Source organism: Callionymus lyra, chromosome 18 (genome assembly GCF_982586985.1).
Source record: "Callionymus lyra chromosome 18, fCalLyr1.hap1.1, whole genome shotgun sequence".
Classification (NCBI taxonomy): Eukaryota; Metazoa; Chordata; class Actinopteri; order Syngnathiformes; family Callionymidae; genus Callionymus; species Callionymus lyra.
This window is the reverse complement of record NC_141835.1, coordinates 2,556,463-2,578,553: the sequence shown is the minus strand read 5'-3', so window position 1 is coordinate 2,578,553 and position 22,091 is coordinate 2,556,463. Positions and strand designations below refer to the sequence as shown.

At 33.3% G+C, this 22,091-nt stretch overlaps 1 protein-coding gene and 2 pseudogenes across 1 annotated transcript in view; all 3 read right to left on the bottom strand.

Annotated features, from left to right (window-relative positions):
• The window catches only part of LOC148060053 (phospholipase B1, membrane-associated-like), a 42,681-nt gene extending 26,681 nt beyond the window's left edge, over window positions 1–16,000 (bottom strand). The window contains exons 1-5 of the mRNA XM_087780375.1: window positions 15,867–16,000; window positions 8,593–8,621; window positions 8,469–8,532; window positions 1,525–1,588; window positions 1,424–1,458 (exon numbers count right to left, since the gene is read on the bottom strand). Coding sequence (XP_087636501.1) covers window positions 1,424–1,458; window positions 1,525–1,588; window positions 8,469–8,532; window positions 8,593–8,621; window positions 15,867–15,924 — 250 coding nt within the window. The 5' untranslated portion in view covers window positions 15,925–16,000. The remainder of the gene's footprint in view (window positions 1–1,423; window positions 1,459–1,524; window positions 1,589–8,468; window positions 8,533–8,592; window positions 8,622–15,866) is intronic.
• Window positions 16,001–19,428: 3,428 nt separating this feature from the next.
• Window positions 19,429–19,878, bottom strand: LOC148060052 (calmodulin-alpha pseudogene; annotated as a pseudogene).
• A 1,278-nt stretch (window positions 19,879–21,156) lies between these two features.
• Window positions 21,157–21,600, bottom strand: LOC148060051 (uncharacterized; annotated as a pseudogene).
• Window positions 21,601–22,091: the final 491 nt, after the last annotated feature.

The window sequence follows — 22,091 nt, the reverse complement described above, 5'->3', positions numbered from 1 at the left end:
GATGACGATAAAGAGAATCTAACATTGTTCAAAGTCTTATCTGACGATCAAACCCTTTCTTCAGTGACGTGACGATAAAGAGAATCTAACATTGTTTAAACTCTTATCTGACGATCAAACCCTTTCTTCAGTGACGTGACGATAAAGAGAATCTAACATTGTTCAAACTCTTATCTGACGATCAAACCCTTTATTTAGTGACGTGACGATAAAGAGAATCTAACATTGTTCAAACTCTTCTCTCACGATCATACCCTTTTTTCAGTGACGTGACGATAAAGAGAATCTAACATTGTTCAAACTCTTCTCTCACGATCAAACCCTTTCTTCAGTGACGTGACGATAAAGAGAATCTCACATTGTTAAAACTCTTCTCTCACAATGAAACCCTTTCTTCAGTGACGATAAAGAGAATCTAACATTGTTCAAAGTCTTATCTTACGATCAAACCCTTTCTTCAGTGACGATGACGATAAAGAGAATCTAACATTGTTCAAAGTCTTATCTGACGATCAAACCCTTTCTTCAGTGACGATGACGATAAAGAGAATCTAACATTGTTCAAAGTCTTATCTGACGATCAAACCCTTTTTTCAGTGACGTGACGATAAAGAGAATCTAGCATTGTTCAAACTCTTCTCTCACGATCAAACCCTTTCTTCAGTGACGTGACGATAAAGAGAATCTAACATTGTTAAAACTCTTCTCTCACAATGAAACCCTTTCTTCAGTGACGATAAAGAGAATCTAACATTGTTCAAAGTCTTATCTGACGATCAAACCCTTTCTTCAGTGACGATGACGATAAAGAGAATCTAACATTGTTCAAAGTCTTATCTGACGATCAAACCCTTTCTTCAGTGATGTGACGATAAAGAGAATCTAACATTGTTCAAAGTCTTATCTGACGATCAAACCCTTTTTTCAGTGACGTGACGATAAAGAGAATCTAACATTGTTCAAACTCTTCTCTCACGATCAAACCCTTTCTTCAGTGACGTGACGATAAAGAGAATCTAACATTGTTCAAACTCTTCTCTCACAATGAAACCCTTTCTTCAGTGACGATAAAGATAATCTAACATTGTTCAAAGTCTTATCTGACGATCAAACCCTTTCTTCAGTGACGATGACGATAAAGAGAATCTAACATTGTTCAAAGTCTTATCTGACGATCAAACCCTTTCTTCAGTGACGTGACGATAAAGAGAATCTAACATTGTTCAAACTCTTATCTGACGATCAAACCCTTTCTTCAGTGACGTGACGATAAAGAGAATCTAACATTGTTCAAACTCTTATCTGACGATCAAACCCTTTCTTCAGTGACGATAAAGAGAATCTAACATTGTTCAAACTCTTATCTGACGATCAAACCCTTTCTTAAGTGACGATAAAGAGAATCTAACATAGTTGAACGTACCTGTGAGTGACTCGCTCATCTTCGCTGACTCACTTCTGCAAACAAACACTTGAGTAATTCATTCTTCTTTTGATTGTTTCTCTTCTGATGGACATGTTTACCTGAGCGCAGGTGAGGACGTCAGCGAGAAGATGACAGCGACGTCTGCAGGTGTGAGCGAGTGAACTGTGCAGGAGAAACTGATCAAGATGACGCACAACATGACGCACAACATGACACACATGATGCACAACATGAAACACATGACGAACAACATGACACACAACATGACGAACAACATGACACACATGACGCACAACATGACGCACAACATGACGCACAACATGACGCACAACATGACGAACAACATGACACACATGACGCACAACATGACGCACAACATGACGAACAACATGACACACATGACGCACAACATGACGCACAACATGACGAACAACATGACACACATGACGAACAACATGACACACAACATGACGAACAACATGACACACATGACGCACAACATGACGCACAACATGACGAACAACATGACACACATGACGAACAACATGACGCACAACACGACACACATGACGAACAACATGACACACATGACAAACAACATGACGCACAACACGACACACATGACGAACAACATGACACACAACATGACGCACAACACGACACACATGACGAACAACAAGACACACAACATGACGCACAACATGACGCTCAACATGACACACATGACGAACAACATGACGCACAACACGACACACATGACGCACAACACGACACACATGACGAACAACATGACACACAACATGATGCTCAACATGACACACATGACGAACAACATGACGCACAACACGACACACATGACGCACAACACGACACACATGACGAACAACATGACACACAACATGACGCTCAACATGACACACATGACGCACAACACGACACACATGACGAACAACACGACACACATGACGAACAACATGACACACAACATGACGCTCAACACGACACACATGACGCACAACACGACACACATGACGCTCAACATGACACACATGACGCACAACACGACACACATGACGAACAACACGACACACATGACGAACAACATGACACACAACATGACGCTCAACACGACACACATGACGCACAACACGACACACATGACGCTCAACATGACACACAACATGACACACAACATGACGCTCAACATGACACACAACATGACACACAACATGACGCTCAACATGACAACATGATGCACGTCATATATATTTCTTTCTAAATGATTCACTTTAAACACTTTGTTTTTCTGGAGATGAAATCTCCATAACCACGCCCACCCTGCTGTGATTGGAGGTTTGTCACCGCGTGTCATCAATGGTCTCCACCTCCAAGGGACTCGTTGTATAAACAAAGCGTGATTACAGCTGGAGGAGGAGTGAAACCATTATTACGTCATAACGGACTCTCGTAACCTCTTGTTCGCCCAGATTTCAGAGCAACTTTATAAAGTAATAATTAAAACATGTTCATGATGAGAAGTTACTGCGTCTTGAAGAACATTCACTACATGACACCAGAGTTGATACTAGTTGATGTTTAATGACACCAGAGTTGATACTAGTTGATGTTTAATGAAACCAGAGTTGATACTAGTTGATGTTTAATGACACCAGAGTTGATACTAGTTGCTGTTTAATGACACCAGAGTTGATACTAGTTGATGTTTAATGACACCAGAGTTGATACTAGTTGATGTTTAATGACACCAGAGTTGATACTAGTTGATGTTTAATGACACCAGAGTTGATACTAGTTGATGTTTAATGACACCAGAGTTGATACTAGTTGATGTTTAATGAAACCAGAGTTGATACTAGTTGATGTTTAATGACACTAGAGTTGATAATAGTTGATGTTTAATGACACCAGAGTTGATACTAGTTGATGTTTAATGACACCAGAGTTGATACTAGTTGATGTTTAATGACACCAGAGTTGATACTAGTTGATGTTTAATGACACCAGAGTTGATACTAGTTGATGTTTAATGACACCAGAGTTGATACTAGTTGATGTTTAATGACACCAGAGTTGATACTAGTTGATGTTTAATGACACCAGAGTTAATACTAGTTGATGTTTAATGACACCAGAGTTGATACTAGTTGATGTTTAATGACATCAGAGTTGATACTAGTTGATGTTTAATGACACCAGAGTTGATACTAGTTGATGTTTAATGACACCAGAGTTGATACTAGTTGATGTTTAATGACATCAGAGTTGATACTAGTTGATGTTTAATGACACCAGAGTTAATACTAGTTGATGTTTAATGACACCAGAGTTGATACTAGTTGATGTTTAATGAAACCAGAGTTGATACTAGTTGATGTTTAATGACACTAGAGTTGATAATAGTTGATGTTTAATGACACCAGAGTTGATACTAGTTGATGTTTAATGACACCAGAGTTGATACTAGTTGATGTTTAATGACACCAGAGTTGATACTAGTTGATGTTTAATGACACCAGAGTTGATACTAGTTGATGTTTAATGACACCAGAGTTGATACTAGTTGATGTTTAATGACACCAGAGTTGATACTAGTTGATGTTTAATGACACCAGAGTTGATACTAGTTGATGTTTAATGACACCAGAGTCAATACTAGTTGATGTTTAATGACACCAGAGTTGATACTAGTTGATGTTTAATGACACCAGAGTTGATACTAGTTGATGTTTAATGACACCAGAGTTGATACTAGTTGATGTTTAATGACACCAGAGTTGATACTAGTTGATGTTTAATGACACCAGAGTTGACACTAGTTGATGTTTAATGACACCAGAGTTGATACTAGTTGATGTTTAATGACACCAGAGTTGATACTAGTTGATGTTTAATGACACCAGAGTTGATACTAGTTGATGTTTAATGACACCAGAGTTGATACTAGTTGATGTTTAATGACACCAGAGTTGATACTAGTTGATGTTTAATGACACCAGAGTTGATACTAGTTGATGTTTAATGACACCAGAGTTGATACTAGTTGATGTTTAATGACACCAGAGTTGATACTAGTTGATGTTTAATGACACCAGAGTTGATACTAGTTGATGTTTAATGACACCAGAGTTGATACTAGTTGATGTTTAATGACACCAGAGTTGATACTAGTTGATGTTTAATGACACCAGAGTTGATACTAGTTGATGTTTAATGACACCAGAGTTGATACTAGTTGATGTTTAATGACACCAGAGTTGATACTAGTTGATGTTTAATGACACCAGAGTTGATACTAGTTGATGTTTAATGACACCAGAGTTGATACTAGTTGATGTTTAATGACACCAGAGTTGATACTAGTTGATGTTTAATGACACCAGAGTTGATACTAGTTGATGTTTAATGACACCAGAGTTGATACTAGTTGATGTTTAATGACACCAGAGTTGATACTAGTTGATGTTTAATGACACCAGAGTTGATACTAGTTGATGTTTAATGACACCAGAGTTGATACTAGTTGATGTTTAATGACACCAGAGTTGATACTAGTTGATGTTTAATGACTCCAGAGTTGATACTAGTTGATGTTTAATGACACCAGAGTTGATACTAGTTGATGTTTAATGACACCAGAGTTGATACTAGTTGATGTTTAATGACTCCAGAGTTGATACTAGTTGATGTTTAATGACACCAGAGTTGATACTAGTTGATGTTTAATGACACCAGAGTTGATACTAGTTGATGTTTAATGACACCAGAGTTGATACTAGTTGATGTTTAATGACACCAGAGTTGATACTAGTTGATGTTTAATGACTCCAGAGTTGATACTAGTTGATGTTTAATGACACCAGAGTTGATACTAGTTGATGTTTAATGACACCAGAGTTGATACTAGTTGATGTTTAATGACTCCAGAGTTGATACTAGTTGATGTTTAATGACACCAGAGTTGATACTAGTTGATGTTTAATGACACCAGAGTTGATACTAGTTGATGTTTAATGACACCAGAGTTGATACTAGTTGATGTTTAATGACACCAGAGTTGATACTAGTTGATGTTTAATGACACCAGAGTTGATACTAGTTGATGTTTAATGACACCAGAGTTGATACTAGTTGATGTTTAATGACACCAGAGTTGATACTAGTTGATGTTTAATGACACCAGAGTTGATACTAGTTGATGTTTAATGACACCAGAGTTGATACTAGTTGATGTTTAATGACACCAGAGTTGATACTAGTTGATGTTTAATGACACCAGAGTTGATACTAGTTGATGTTTAATGACACCAGAGTTGATACTAGTTGATGTTTAATGACACCAGAGTTGATACTAGTTGATGTTTAATGACACCAGAGTTGATACTAGTTGATGTTTAATGACACCAGAGTTGATACTAGTTGATGTTTAATGACACCAGAGTTGATACTAGTTGATGTTTAATGACACCAGAGTTGATACTAGTTGATGTTTAATGACACCAGAGTTGATACTAGTTGATGTTTAATGACACCAGAGTTGATACTAGTTGATGTTTAATGACTCCAGAGTTGATACTAGTTGATGTTTAATGACACCAGAGTTGATACTAGTTGATGTTTAATGACACCAGAGTTGATACTAGTTGATGTTTAATGACTCCAGAGTTGATACTAGTTGATGTTTAATGACACCAGAGTTGATACTAGTTGATGTTTAATGACACCAGAGTTGATACTAGTTGATGTTTAATGACACCAGAGTTGATACTAGTTGATGTTTAATGACACCAGAGTTGATACTAGTTGATGTTTAATGACTCCAGAGTTGATACTAGTTGATGTTTAATGACACCAGAGTTGATACTAGTTGATGTTTAATGACACCAGAGTTGATACTAGTTGATGTTTAATGACTCCAGAGTTGATACTAGTTGATGTTTAATGACACCAGAGTTGATACTAGTTGATGTTTAATGACACCAGAGTTGATACTAGTTGATGTTTAATGACACCAGAGTTGATACTAGTTGATGTTTAATGACACCAGAGTTGATACTAGTTGATGTTTAATGACACCAGAGTTGATACTAGTTGATGTTTAATGACACCAGAGTTGATACTAGTTGATGTTTAATGACACCAGAGTTGATACTAGTTGATGTTTAATGACACCAGAGTTGATACTAGTTGATGTTTAATGACACCAGAGTTGATACTAGTTGATGTTTAATGACTCCAGAGTTGATACTAGTTGATGTTTAATGACACCAGAGTTGATACTAGTTGATGTTTAATGACACCAGAGTTGATACTAGTTGATGTTTAATGACTCCAGAGTTGATACTAGTTGATGTTTAATGACACCAGAGTTGATACTAGTTGATGTTTAATGACACCAGAGTTGATACTAGTTGATGTTTAATGACACCAGAGTTGATACTAGTTGATGTTTAATGACACCAGAGTTGATACTAGTTGATGTTTAATGACACCAGAGTTGATACTAGTTGATGTTTAATGACACCAGAGTTGATACTAGTTGATGTTTAATGACACCAGAGTTGATACTAGTTGATGTTTAATGACACCAGAGTTGATACTAGTTGATGTTTAATGACACCAGAGTTGATACTAGTTGATGTTTAATGACACCAGAGTTGATACTAGTTGATGTTTAATGACACCAGAGTTGATACTAGTTGATGTTTAATGACACCAGAGTTGATACTAGTTGATGTTTAATGACACCAGAGTTGATACTAGTTGATGTTTAATGACACCAGAGTTGATACTAGTTGATGTTTAATGACACCAGAGTTGATACTAGTTGATGTTTAATGACACCAGAGTTGATACTAGTTGATGTTTAATGACACCAGAGTTGATACTAGTTGATGTTTAATGACACCAGAGTTGATACTAGTTGATGTTTAATGACACCAGAGTTGATACTAGTTGATGTTTAATGACTCCAGAGTTGATACTAGTTGATGTTTAATGACACCAGAGTTGATACTAGTTGATGTTTAATGACACCAGAGTTGATACTAGTTGATGTTTAATGACTCCAGAGTTGATACTAGTTGATGTTTAATGACACCAGAGTTGATACTAGTTGATGTTTAATGACACCAGAGTTGATACTAGTTGATGTTTAATGACACCAGAGTTGATACTAGTTGATGTTTAATGACACCAGAGTTGATACTAGTTGATGTTTAATGACTCCAGAGTTGATACTAGTTGATGTTTAATGACACCAGAGTTGATACTAGTTGATGTTTAATGACACCAGAGTTGATACTAGTTGATGTTTAATGACTCCAGAGTTGATACTAGTTGATGTTTAATGACACCAGAGTTGATACTAGTTGATGTTTAATGACACCAGAGTTGATACTAGTTGATGTTTAATGACACCAGAGTTGATACTAGTTGATGTTTAATGACACCAGAGTTGATACTAGTTGATGTTTAATGACACCAGAGTTGATACTAGTTGATGTTTAATGACACCAGAGTTGATACTAGTTGATGTTTAATGACACCAGAGTTGATACTAGTTGATGTTTAATGACACCAGAGTTGATACTAGTTGATGTTTAATGACACCAGAGTTGATACTCCAGTTGGGTCTCTCAGCAGGAGCTGCTGCCCCCGTGACCCCAGATAACATCAGCAACATATAAACGAGGTCGAATCGTCTTTCCTGATCCACGTGTTTATTAATGTTGCTTAATTTGTTTTATCTTTAAAAAAAACATCAGATTAACTCGTCTCAAGATGGAGGACATTTAAAGAACTTCAAAATGGAGACGTGAGATGTCACTTGAGGTCATGAGGTCAATTCCAGAGAATCCTTGTTTATTATTGTCTTAAGTTCAATTCTTATTTCCACAATTAAAAGAAAACTTAACTAAACATAATAGAATAATACAAACTAAACCACATTGACTCTCACATCAGAAGATAAATATTGATCATCAATAATCTGGGATGTTCTGCTGATGGCACGGGTCAGTACCTGATGAAGACCTGGATGTTGGAAGATCTTCTGTGGAGCAGAACACTGTCTCGTGACGCTCGCTCTGAGGAACAAACACTCGTCAGTTTGACGTCATTTGTTTCAAATCATTCATGTAACGAACCTTCGTCGTCGTCGCAGTCGAAACAGCATCTGGAGGGAAAAAAGAACATGATAGTTATGATGTTTAGTTATTGATGATTAATGTCACATTTAACATCAGCCACATAATAACATGATAGTTATGATGTTTAGTTATTGATGATTAATGTCATTTAACATCAGTCACACAATAACATGATAGTTATGATGTTTAGTTATTGATAGTTAATGTAATTTAACATCAGTCACACAATAACATGATAGTTATGATGTTTAGTTATTGATGATCAATGTTATTTAGCATCAGTCACACAATAACATGATAGTTATGATGTTTAGTTAATGATAGTTAATGTCATTTAACATCAGTCACACAATAACATGATAGTTATGATGTTTAGTTATTGATGATCAATGTCATTTAACATCAGTCACACAATAACATGATAGTTATGATGTTTAGTTATTGATAGTTAATGTCATTTAACATCAGTCACACAATAACATGATAGTTATGATGTTTAGTTATTGATGATTAATGTCATTTAACATCAGTCACCCAATAACATGATAGTTATGATGTTTAGTTATTAATGATTAATGTCATTTAACATCAGTCACACAATAACATGATAGTTATGATGTTTAGTTATTGATGATTAATGTCATTTAACATCAGTCACACAATAACATGATAGTTATGATGTTTAGTTATTGATGATTAATGTCATTTAACCTCAGTCACACAATAACATGATAGTTATAATGTTTAGTTATTGATGATTAATGTCACCTTTAACATCAGTCACACAATAACATGATAGTTATGATGTTTAGTTATTGATGATTAATGTCATTTAACATCAGTCACACAATAACATGATAGTTATGATGTTTAGTTATTGATGATTAATGTCACATTTAACATCAGTCACACAATAACATGATAGTTATGATGTTTAGTTATTAATGATTAATGTCACATTTAACATAATTCACACAATAACATGATAGTTATGATGTTTAGTTATTGATGATTAATGTAATTTAACATCAGTCACACAATAACATGATAGTTATGATGTTTAGTAATTGATAGTTAATGTCATTTAACATCAGTCACACAATAACATGATAGTTATGATGTTTAGTTATTGATAGTTAATGTCATTTAACATCAGTCACACAATAACGTGATAGTTATGATGTTTAGTTATTGATGATCAACGTCATTTAACATCAGTCACACAGTAACATGATAGTTATGATGTTTAATTATTGATAGTTAATGTCATTTAACATCAGTCACACAATAACATGATAGTTATGATGTTTAGTTATTGATGATTAATGTCACATTTATCATCAGCCACATAATAACATGATAGTTATGATGTTTAGTTATTGATGATTAATGTCATTTAACATCAGTCACACAATAACATGATAGTTATGATATTTAGTTATTAATGATTAATGTCATTTAACATCAGTCACACAATAACATGATAGTTATGATGTTTAGTTATTGATGATTAATGTCATTTAACATCAGTCACACAATAACATGATAGTTATGATGTTTAGTTATTAATGATTAATGTCATTTAACATCAGTCACACAATAACATGATAGTTATAATGTTTAGTTATTGATGATTAATGTCACCTTTAACATCAGTCACACAATAACATGATAGTTATGATGTTTAGTTATTGATGATTAATGTCACATTTAACATCAGTCACACAATAACATGATAGTTATGATGTTTAGTTATTAATGATTAATGTCACATTTAACATAATTCACACAATAACATGATAGTTATGATGTTTAGTTATTGATGATTAATGTAATTTAACATCAGTCACACAATAACATGATAGTTATGATGTTTAGTTATTGATGATTAATGTCATTTAACATCAGTCACCCAATAACATGATAGTTATGATGTTTAGTTATTGATAGTTAATGTCATTTAACATCAGTCACACAATAACATGATAGTTATGATGTTTAGTTATTGATAGTTAATGTCATTTAACATCAGTCACACAATAACATGATAGTTATGATGTTTAGTTATTGATAGTTAATGTCATTTAACATCAGTCACACAATAACATGATAGTTATGATGTTTAGTTATTGATGATCAATGTCATTTAACATCAGTCACACAATAACATGATAGTTATGATGTTTAGTTATTGATAGTTAATGTCATTTAACATCAGTCACACAATAACATGATAGTTATGATGTTTAGTTATTGATGATTAATGTCACATTTAACATCAGCCACATAATAACATGATAGTTATGATGTTTAGTTATTGATGATTAATGTCATTTAACATCAGTCACACAATAACATGATAGTTATGATGTTTAGTTATTAATGATTAATGTCATTTAACATTAGTCACACAATAACATGATAGTTATGATGTTTAGTTATTGATGATTAATGTCATTTAACATCAGTCACACAATAACATGATAGTTATGATGTTTAGTTATTGATGATTAATGTCATTTAACATCAGTCACACAATAACATGATAGTTATAATGTTTAGTTATTGATGATTAATGTCACATTTAACATCAGCCACATAATAACATGATAGTTATGATGTTTAGTTATTGATGATTAATGTCACATTTAACATCAGTCACACAATAACATGATAGTTATGATGTTTAGTTATTGATGATTAATGTCACATTTAACATCAGCCACATAATAACATGATAGTTATGATGTTTAGTTATTGATGATTAATGTCATTTAACATCAGTCACACAATAACATGATAGTTATGATGTTTAGTTATTGATAGTTAATGTAATTTAACATCAGTCACACAATAACATGATAGTTATGATGTTTAGTTATTGATGATCAATGTTATTTAGCATCAGTCACACAATAACATGATAGTTATGATGTTTAGTTATTGATGATTAATGTCATTTAACATCAGTCACACAATAACATGATAGTTATGATGTTTAGTTATTGATGATTAATGTCATTTAACATCAGTCACACAATAACATGATAGTTATGATGTTTAGTTAATGATAGTTAATGTCATTTAACATCAGTCACACAATAACATGATAGTTATGATGTTTAGTTATTGATGATCAATGTCATTTAACATCAGTCACACAATAACATGATAGTTATGATGTTTAGTTATTGATAGTTAATGTCATTTAACATCAGTCACACAATAACATGATAGTTATGATGTTTAGTTATTGATGATTAATGTCATTTAACATCAGTCACCCAATAACATGATAGTTATGATGTTTAGTTATTAATGATTAATGTCATTTAACATCAGTCACACAATAACATGATAGTTATGATGTTTAGTTATTGATGATTAATGTCATTTAACATCAGTCACACAATAACATGATAGTTATGATGTTTAGTTATTGATGATTAATGTCATTTAACCTCAGTCACACAATAACATGATAGTTATAATGTTTAGTTATTGATGATTAATGTCACCTTTAACATCAGTCACACAATAACATGATAGTTATGATGTTTAGTTATTGATGATTAATGTCATTTAACATCAGTCACACAATAACATGATAGTTATGATGTTTAGTTATTGATGATTAATGTCACATTTAACATCAGTCACACAATAACATGATAGTTATGATGTTTAGTTATTAATGATTAATGTCACATTTAACATAATTCACACAATAACATGATAGTTATGATGTTTAGTTATTGATGATTAATGTAATTTAACATCAGTCACACAATAACATGATAGTTATGATGTTTAGTAATTGATAGTTAATGTCATTTAACATCAGTCACACAATAACATGATAGTTATGATGTTTAGTTATTGATAGTTAATGTCATTTAACATCAGTCACACAATAACGTGATAGTTATGATGTTTAGTTATTGATGATCAACGTCATTTAACATCAGTCACACAGTAACATGATAGTTATGATGTTTAATTATTGATAGTTAATGTCATTTAACATCAGTCACACAATAACATGATAGTTATGATGTTTAGTTATTGATGATTAATGTCACATTTATCATCAGCCACATAATAACATGATAGTTATGATGTTTAGTTATTGATGATTAATGTCATTTAACATCAGCCACACAATAACATGATAGTTATGATATTTAGTTATTAATGATTAATGTCATTTATCATCAGTCACACAATAACATGATAGTTATGATGTTTAGTTATTGATGATTAATGTCATTTAACATCAGTCACACAATAACATGATAGTTATGATGTTTAGTTATTAATGATTAATGTCATTTAACATCAGTCACACAATAACATGATAGTTATAATGTTTAGTTATTGATGATTAATGTCACCTTTAACATCAGTCACACAATAACATGATAGTTATGATGTTTAGTTATTGATGATTAATGTCACATTTAACATCAGTCACACAATAACATGATAGTTATGATGTTTAGTTATTAATGATTAATGTCACATTTAACATAATTCACACAATAACATGATAGTTATGATGTTTAGTTATTGATGATTAATGTAATTTAACATCAGTCACACAATAACATGATAGTTATGATGTTTAGTTATTGATGATTAATGTCATTTAACATCAGTCACCCAATAACATGATAGTTATGATGTTTAGTTATTGATAGTTAATGTCATTTAACATCAGTCACACAATAACATGATAGTTATTATGTTTAGTTATTGATAGTTAATGTCATTTAACATCAGTCACACAATAACATGATAGTTATGATGTTTAGTTATTGATAGTTAATGTCATTTAACATCAGTCACACAATAACATGATAGTTATGATGTTTAGTTATTGATGATCAATGTCATTTAACATCAGTCACACAATAACATGATAGTTATGATGTTTAGTTATTGATAGTTAATGTCATTTAACATCAGTCACACAATAACATGATAGTTATGATGTTTAGTTATTGATGATTAATGTCACATTTAACATCAGCCACATAATAACATGATAGTTATGATGTTTAGTTATTGATGATTAATGTCATTTAACATCAGTCACACAATAACATGATAGTTATGATGTTTAGTTATTAATGATTAATGTCATTTAACATTAGTCACACAATAACATGATAGTTATGATGTTTAGTTATTGATGATTAATGTCATTTAACATCAGTCACACAATAACATGATAGTTATGATGTTTAGTTATTGATGATTAATGTCATTTAACATCAGTCACACAATAACATGATAGTTATAATGTTTAGTTATTGATGATTAATGTCACATTTAACATCAGCCACATAATAACATGATAGTTATGATGTTTAGTTATTGATGATTAATGTCATTTAACATCAGTCACACAATAACATGATAGTTATGATGTTTAGTTATTAATGATTAATGTCATTTAACATCAGTCACACAATAACATGATAGTTATGATGTTTAGTTTTTAATGATTAATGTCATTTAACATAATTCACACAATAACATGATAGTTATGATGTTTAGTTATTGATGATTAATGTCATTTAACATCAGTGACACAATAACATGATAGTTATGATGTTTAGTTATTGATGATTAATGTCATTTAACATCAGTCACACAATAACATGATAGTTAAGATGTTTAGTTATTGATGATTAATGTCATTTAACATCAGTCACACAATAACATGATAGTTATGATGTTTAGTTATTGATGATTAATGTCATTTAACATCAGTCACACAATAACATGATAGTTATGATGTTTAGTTATTGATGATTAATGTCATTTAACATCAGTCACACAATAACATGATAGTTAAGATGTTTAGTTATTGATGATTAATGTCATTTAACATCAGTCACACAATAACATGATAGTTATGATGTTTAGTTATTGATGATTAATGTCATTTAACATCAGTCACACAATAACATGATAGTTATGATGTTTAGTTATTAATGATTAATGTCATTTAACATCAGTCACACAATAACATGATAGTTATGATGTTTAGTTATTGATGATTAATGTCATTTAACATCCGTCACACAATAACATGATAGTTATGATGTTTAGTTATTGATGATTAATGTCACCTTTAACATCAGTCACACAATAACATGATAGTTATGATGTTTAGTTATTAATGATTAATGTCATTTAACATCAGTCACAAAATAACATGATAGTTATGATGTTTAGTTATTGATGATTAATGTCACATTTAACATCAGTCACACAATAATATGATAGTTATGATGTTTAGTTATTAATGATTAATGTCATTTAACATCAGTCACACAATAACATGATAGTTATGATGTTTGGTTATTGATAGTTAATGTCATTTAACATCAGTCACACAATAACATGATAGTTATGATGTTTAATTATTAATGATTAATGTCATTTAACATCAGTCACACAATAACATGATAGTTATGATGTTTAGTTATTGATAGTTAATGTCATTTAACATCAGTCACACAATAACATGATAGTTATGATGTTTAGTTATTGATAGTTAATGTCATTTAACATCAGTCACACAATAACATGATAGTTATGATGTTTAATTATTGATGATCAATGTCATTTAACATCAGTCACACAATAACATGATAGTTATGATGTTTAGTTATTGATGATCAATGTCATTTAACATCAGTCACACAATAACATGATAGTTATGATGTTTAGTTATTGATAGTTAATGTCATTTACATGTTTTGTTGATTCTTACCTTCAGTTAAATTATTTTATTTTAACGTGTTTTTCCTGTTTATGTTGAATCTTTGCTGAATATTTATATTTATTCAGTTTCTTGAAAATAAACTTTTAAAGCTTTAAAGTTGTTCATGTTCACAAAGAAATGATATTAAACATTGTTTATTTATATTAACTTAACTTTAACACATGTTTTTACTGCACCAATGAAAACATTTATAACATCATTATCTTATAATTGAGAAGAAAAGTCTAAACCTTTCCTTCAATCATCTTCGTTTTATTGACTAACTTACACTAACTAACTAGTTAAACTATAACTTTCACTGACGGACTCGTTGTTTCCGCGTCAACCAGGTTCTTAACTCAACTTCCCTTTCTTTTCAATCTTTATATATTCACTTTAATTCTTTAATTTATATTTGTTCACAAAATGTGACGATATTCAAACATTAAACTTGTACAATATAAATAATATATAAATTAATACATAAAGTTACCTTCACACCAGGATCCAATCAAAGCTGCCAGAAATAGAAACTGATATTTTCCCATCATGCTTCAGTTCGTGGAGAGAAATGTTGCGATGGCTCTGGTACCAGAGTGAAGAACATCAGTGAAGAACATCAGTGAAGAACATCAGTGAAGAACATCAGTGAAGAACATCAGTGAAGAACATCAGTGAAGAACATCAGTGAAGAACATCAGTGAACGACCCTGGTCGACCCGAGAAGGTGGAGGACGTTCATGTCCGGGGGGAGGATCTGAATATTCATTAACCTTTACATTTCAAACATCTTCTCTAAGTCATCGTTCGTATATTAGTTACATTTTTAACGATTAAACATAAAGAAATTGTTTTACACGAACCATTGTATTTATTTATATATATTTGATATATTATTTATAGTTTAATAAAGTGCAATAACGCAAACAACTACACCATGTAATATTGAATAATATTGAATAAAGTTGTTTAAATCGTGTAATACTCTGAGGATGTATTTACTTTAAAAGGATTACGAATATTGATTTATATTTAGGATATATACATATTTGAATCAAACTTTAAACAAAGATTTAAATAGACGACGTTGGAAATGTTCAGTATATGAAGATCACATGTTGATTCTAGTTAATCTGAGCAAACATGAACTGAAATAAACCTGTTCGAGAATAAACACGACGTAATAAAACGACTTTTATAGACGAACCGAGGATTTAATCGAAAGGTGTTCAGTGTCTTCAAAGTAGTGCTGACTTGACAACAATCTGAAGATGAGATGTGAGATTAGATCTCGCGCGTTTTTACGAGGCTGACCTCAGATCAGCAGATAGTCCGACCCTTGGAGTCATAGATAGATAAGACTTTATGGATCCCTCTGGAGGTCTCCTAAGTGAGGACTTATCTGGACCATAAGAAACGACCCCAACTCTTTATGCTCGTGTTGTCGTCGCCAGGATGTTGATGTTGTAACCATGATTTTGAAGATTCTATTTTTTTTGATTGACAGGTGTGATGACGACATTATAGGTTGAGATCTTCAGAGCGACACGTGAATCCAGTCTTAGATGTGAACCTGAAGATAGAAAGTCATCGTTCAATCTCTCAAACACTTTGATTACTCAGCATTAACTTGATGGTTTTACACAAACCAACCAAATATTTGAGACAAAACTCAAACACAAAACTTAAAAAAAAACTTTCTCTTGAAGAACATCAGTGTCATGAGTTTTGAATTTTATTATTTCAATCATCTGTATATTAAAGCTTCAAGTTTATTTTTTAATTATAGTTAAAAATTATATTTTGTCACTTTTATGTCAACATTTTTATAATGTATTAAAAAGGTCACCAATAAAAAATGTAGAATTTAGAATATTTATATCTGAATTAATGGAATTAACTCTTGATGTTTCATTTTTAAATGTAAAAACAAAAAAATAATTAAATTATATCTTCCAATTTACAATTGATTGTGAATATATTGTTTATCGTGTATTTATATTGAAAGCGTCTCTGTATTAATTTAATTTAATAAAATAAAATAATAATACTCTATCATTTATATTTATTAGTTAAAAGAAAAGAAACAAAGAAGGTTTGTGAATAAAAAGTGTGAATGATATGAAATGATATGATATGTGGTTCCTCTGTGAGCAGGTGTGCAGAGAGACCAGTGAGCTGCTCACAGAGGGTCGTTTGGTTCGAGCTTCAGCTTTTCTTCCTCACCTTGAACGTGTCTCGATGCTGCAATCTTTAGATCACATCTTCGTTTATCAGTTATGTTTATTGATTATCAGATTTTATGGCCCGCCTCCACATTCGGCTCGGTCCCATGAAAAATACCAGCATTTAGATTTATTTTATTCATATACAGTTTGTGACAAAAATAAAGACCAGACAGTTTTATGGGGTAAATTATTTTCTAGATGAGCTAAATAAAAATCAACTGTTGTTGATGTTTTTATGTTGAATTCTACACCTGCTCTCTGAGATGGTCTGGTTTGTGTTAATGTTTGATCTGATCCAGACTTACACCCCAGCTCGGGCTCTGAGGTCTGTGGATCAGAATCTACTGATGGTTCCTGAACTTCAGGACCAGAGGAGAGAAATCCTTCCAGACTGTTGCTCCTAAGCTTTGGAACCATCTCTGTGTTTGATGATCTACTGACTCCTTCAAGAAACATCTGTGTTTGATGATCTACTGACTCCTTCAAGAAACATGTGTGTTTGATGATCTACTGACTCCTTCAAGAAACATCTGTGTTTGATGATCTACTGACTCCTTCAAGAAACATCTCTGTGTTTGATGATCTACTGACTCCTTCAAGAAACATCTGTGTTTGATGATCTACTGACTCCTTCAAGAAACATCTGTGTTTGATGATCTACTGACTCCTTCAAGAAACATCTGTGTTTGATGATCTACTGACTCCTTCAAGAAACATCTGTGTTTGATGATCTACTGACTCCTTCAAGAAACATCTGTGTTTGATGATCTACTGACTCCTTCAAGAAACATCTGTGTTTGATGATCTACTGACTCCTTCAAGAAACATCTCAAGACACTTTGATTTCAGCTTTTCCTTGATTCTCTGAGACTCTTGTGTTTGTCTCAGTGTTATCTTGATCTTTAAAGTATATCTTTTATTCAGTATTGTTTTGAGTAACCATATTGAACACAATCAATTTTGTCATTTTTTCGTCTTTCCTGATAGTTCCTTTCAGTGCTTCCCTAGTTGCAACTACACAAACCCCAGATCGAGGGTCGTCCTCCTCAATGTTTGGAGAAGATACTGCGACTATTATTGTCTCTGTTGACTGATGCCGTCAAAGCATCACTCGTTCATGAATCAGTTACTTTTTTCAAAACTCCTGTTGACTCTTTTCAGCTCCTACTCCAGAAAGTGAGGAATGCGAGCACGTGTAGCTGCGTCTTCTAATCTGATCTTCACAGGTTCACCTTCCAGAGAGTCAACACCAGTCACAGTGACTTCGCAGAATCAGGTTCTCAGCTTTGGCTTTAGCTCTGGTGAAGAAACTGCCCCCTTGTGGTCACTTCTCTCCCTGAACTTTCTATGATCAATGTTCCTGAACCACATGTTCTTATGTGTGAACTGGACCAACTGGTTCTGGTGTTCTGGACTAAAATAAAAGGTCCAATATCTTCAATGCGATGATCATTTATTTGAAGGAAAAAACCAAATACTTTCCAAATAACAGTCACAATAACCAAGAAGAAAAGAATGAAAGTTGTCACAGAAACAAACACATGTGTGTCTCCTTCACAAACACCTGACGCTCAAATACCTGCTCCCGTCTCTGACTGCGCCACCCAGTGGACAAATAAAGAAACTGAATTGAATCAACATAGAATCACTTTATGATGATGTTTCTGTGTGTTTTTATTCTTCTGTGTGGACAGAAGGAAATTAGATTTCAATGTTCAATATGTTTGATACAGAAAAAGAAAAAACAACATATTCTATTTTCTAAAAGGTAATTAAAACTTATTTCATTCTTTCTTCTAAGAGGAGACAGGACTGGGCGACCAAGATTTAATTTACAAGCAACATCTTTCTAAACTCTTCATAGTTGATCTGTTCGTCTCCATCAACATCTGCTTCTCTGATGATCATCATCTCCACCTCCTCACGTGTTACTACAACACCCGCGCTCATCATATAGTGACGCAGTTCATCTGTGCTGAGGTTTCCGTCCATATTGTTGTCAGATAATCGGAATGCAATAAAGATTTCACCATTTTTTTCTGTTTCCATTTTTCTCTCCATCATAGTCAGAAACTCTGTGAAGTTGATGGTTCCATCACCGCCGGCGTCAACCTCGTTGATCATGTCTTGCAGCTCAGCCTCTGTGGGGTTCTGACCCAGTGACCTGATGACGGAACCAAGTTCTTCGTTGGTGATGATGTCGTCGCCATCCTTGTCAAACAAGGAGAAAGTGTCCTTGAACTCTGTGATCTGTTCCTCTGTTAGTTGCTGAGTCATGTCAGAGTCTGTTCGTCCTTCAGAAGGAAAGAAATGATAATAAACATGTTGTTGATTATTTCATAAGAAATTAAACTAATATCGTACAATTGTGATCAACTTGTATCAAATACTATATAAAGTTACCTGCACACAAGGATCCAATCAAAGCTGCCAGAAATAGAGACTGATATTTTCCCATCATGCTTCAGTTCGTGGAGAGAAGAGTTGACTTCTGTGCTGCGACGGCTCTGGTACCAGAGTGAAGAACATCAGTGAAGAACATCAGTGAAGAACATCAGTGAAGAACATCAGTGAAGAACATCAGTGAAGAACATCAGTGAAGAACATCAGTGCCGTCAGAATATTGAAGGGTTTCATTTGTTCTTCAAATATTGAAAGGTTGAAAAAATGTCAATGATTCTAATATTTATTTTATTTTAATTTCAATTATTCAATATTTGTTATATTTTAATTTCAATTATTCAACATGTTTCTTGTACCTCTTGGTACGTGTGGATCCTGCCTTCAATGTTGACGACTAACAACACCGGCGGGAAACGTCAACATCCAACGATGAAGATCAACCCTCTGGTGTGAAACGTCAAACTCCAGCCGAGACGACGAATCGTTGGTTTCCTTGAACGACTACAGTGGTTCCATCAAGCAAGTGATGACTTCACGATCTTTAAACCTGATTCTTGATGCACTTTTCTACAGTTGCCTTTTGTGCTTCTATCTTTTTCATCGACTCAATGTGATCAACATCTTCCGCTGCGTCCTCGTGGCGTTCGTAACAGCACACGATTGTTTGTTAGCCACATGCTAAGCACAACATTACAGACCTGCTGTCTGTCGTCACACGCATGAACCGTCTGTTAAAGTGAACCTTTCAAGAGACAGATGGAAAGAATCCCATCAATGATCCCGACACATGTTTGCGGAGAGAGACTAATGCGCTGCTCACAGAGGCTTCATTGGGCTGTTTTTAATTCAACCTTTTTCTTATTCACACCTTTCGATGAGTTTGTAAAATGCTAGGATGGTTTTTAGCCACAAACCTTCAAGTGAAGCGTCAAATCCCAGGCCTTTGGTTTCATGATCAACGAGAAGCCAAAGAAACTTCTCTCTCTGAGAAAGTTGAGCAGTAATGATAACCAGGGATGGTTCGTTCTGGACTAAAAGAAAAGGTCAGACATCTTCCATGCGATGATCATTTATTTGAAGAAAAAAACAACTTCTTTCTTTCTTTCATTCTTTCTTCTAAGAGGAGACAGGACTGGGCGACCAAGCCTCACTTCACATCATCATCTTTACATACTCCTCAGAGTTGACTAGTTTGTCTCCATCAGCATCTGCTTCTCCGATCATTATCAGCTGCACCTCCTCACGTGTTACTTGAACCCCTTCACTCAAAACGATCTGAAGCAACTCATCTGCGTTGAGGTATCCGTCCATATTATGGTCAATTATTCGGAATTCCTCAAGGAATTTTATTTTTTTTTCTGTTTCCATTTTTCTCTCCATCATCGTCAGAAACTCTGTGAAGTTGATGGTTCCATCACCGCCGGCGTCAACCTCGTTGATCATGTCTTGCAGCTCAGCCTCTGTGGGGTTCTGACCCAGTGACCTGATGACGGAACCAAGTTCTTCGTTGGTGATGATGTCGTCGCCATCCTTGTCAAAAAAGGAGAAAGTGTCCTTGAACTCTGTGATCTGTTCCTCTGTTAGTTGCTGAGTCATGTCAGAGTCTGTTCGTCCTTCAGAAGGAAAGAAATGATAATAAACATGTTTAATATTATTTCATAAGAAATTAAAGTAATATCGTACAATTGTGATCAACTTGTATCAAATACTATATAAAGTTACCTGCACACAAGGATCCAATCAAAGCTGCCAGAAATAGAGACTGATATTTTCCCATCATGCTTCAGTTCGTGGAGAGAAGAGTTGACTTCTGTGCTACGACGGCTCTGGTACCAGAGTGAAGAACATCAGTGAAGAACATCAGTGAAGAACATCAGTGCCGTCAGAATATTGAAGGGTTTCATTTGGTTTTTCAAATATTGAAAGGTTGAAATAATTTCGATGATTTAATATTTGTTATATTTTAATTTAAATTATTCAATATGTGTTATGTTTTAATTTAAATTATTCAATATTTATTATATTTTAATTTCAATTATTCAATATTTGTTATGTTTTAATTGTTAAATGAAAAAGTCTACGAATAA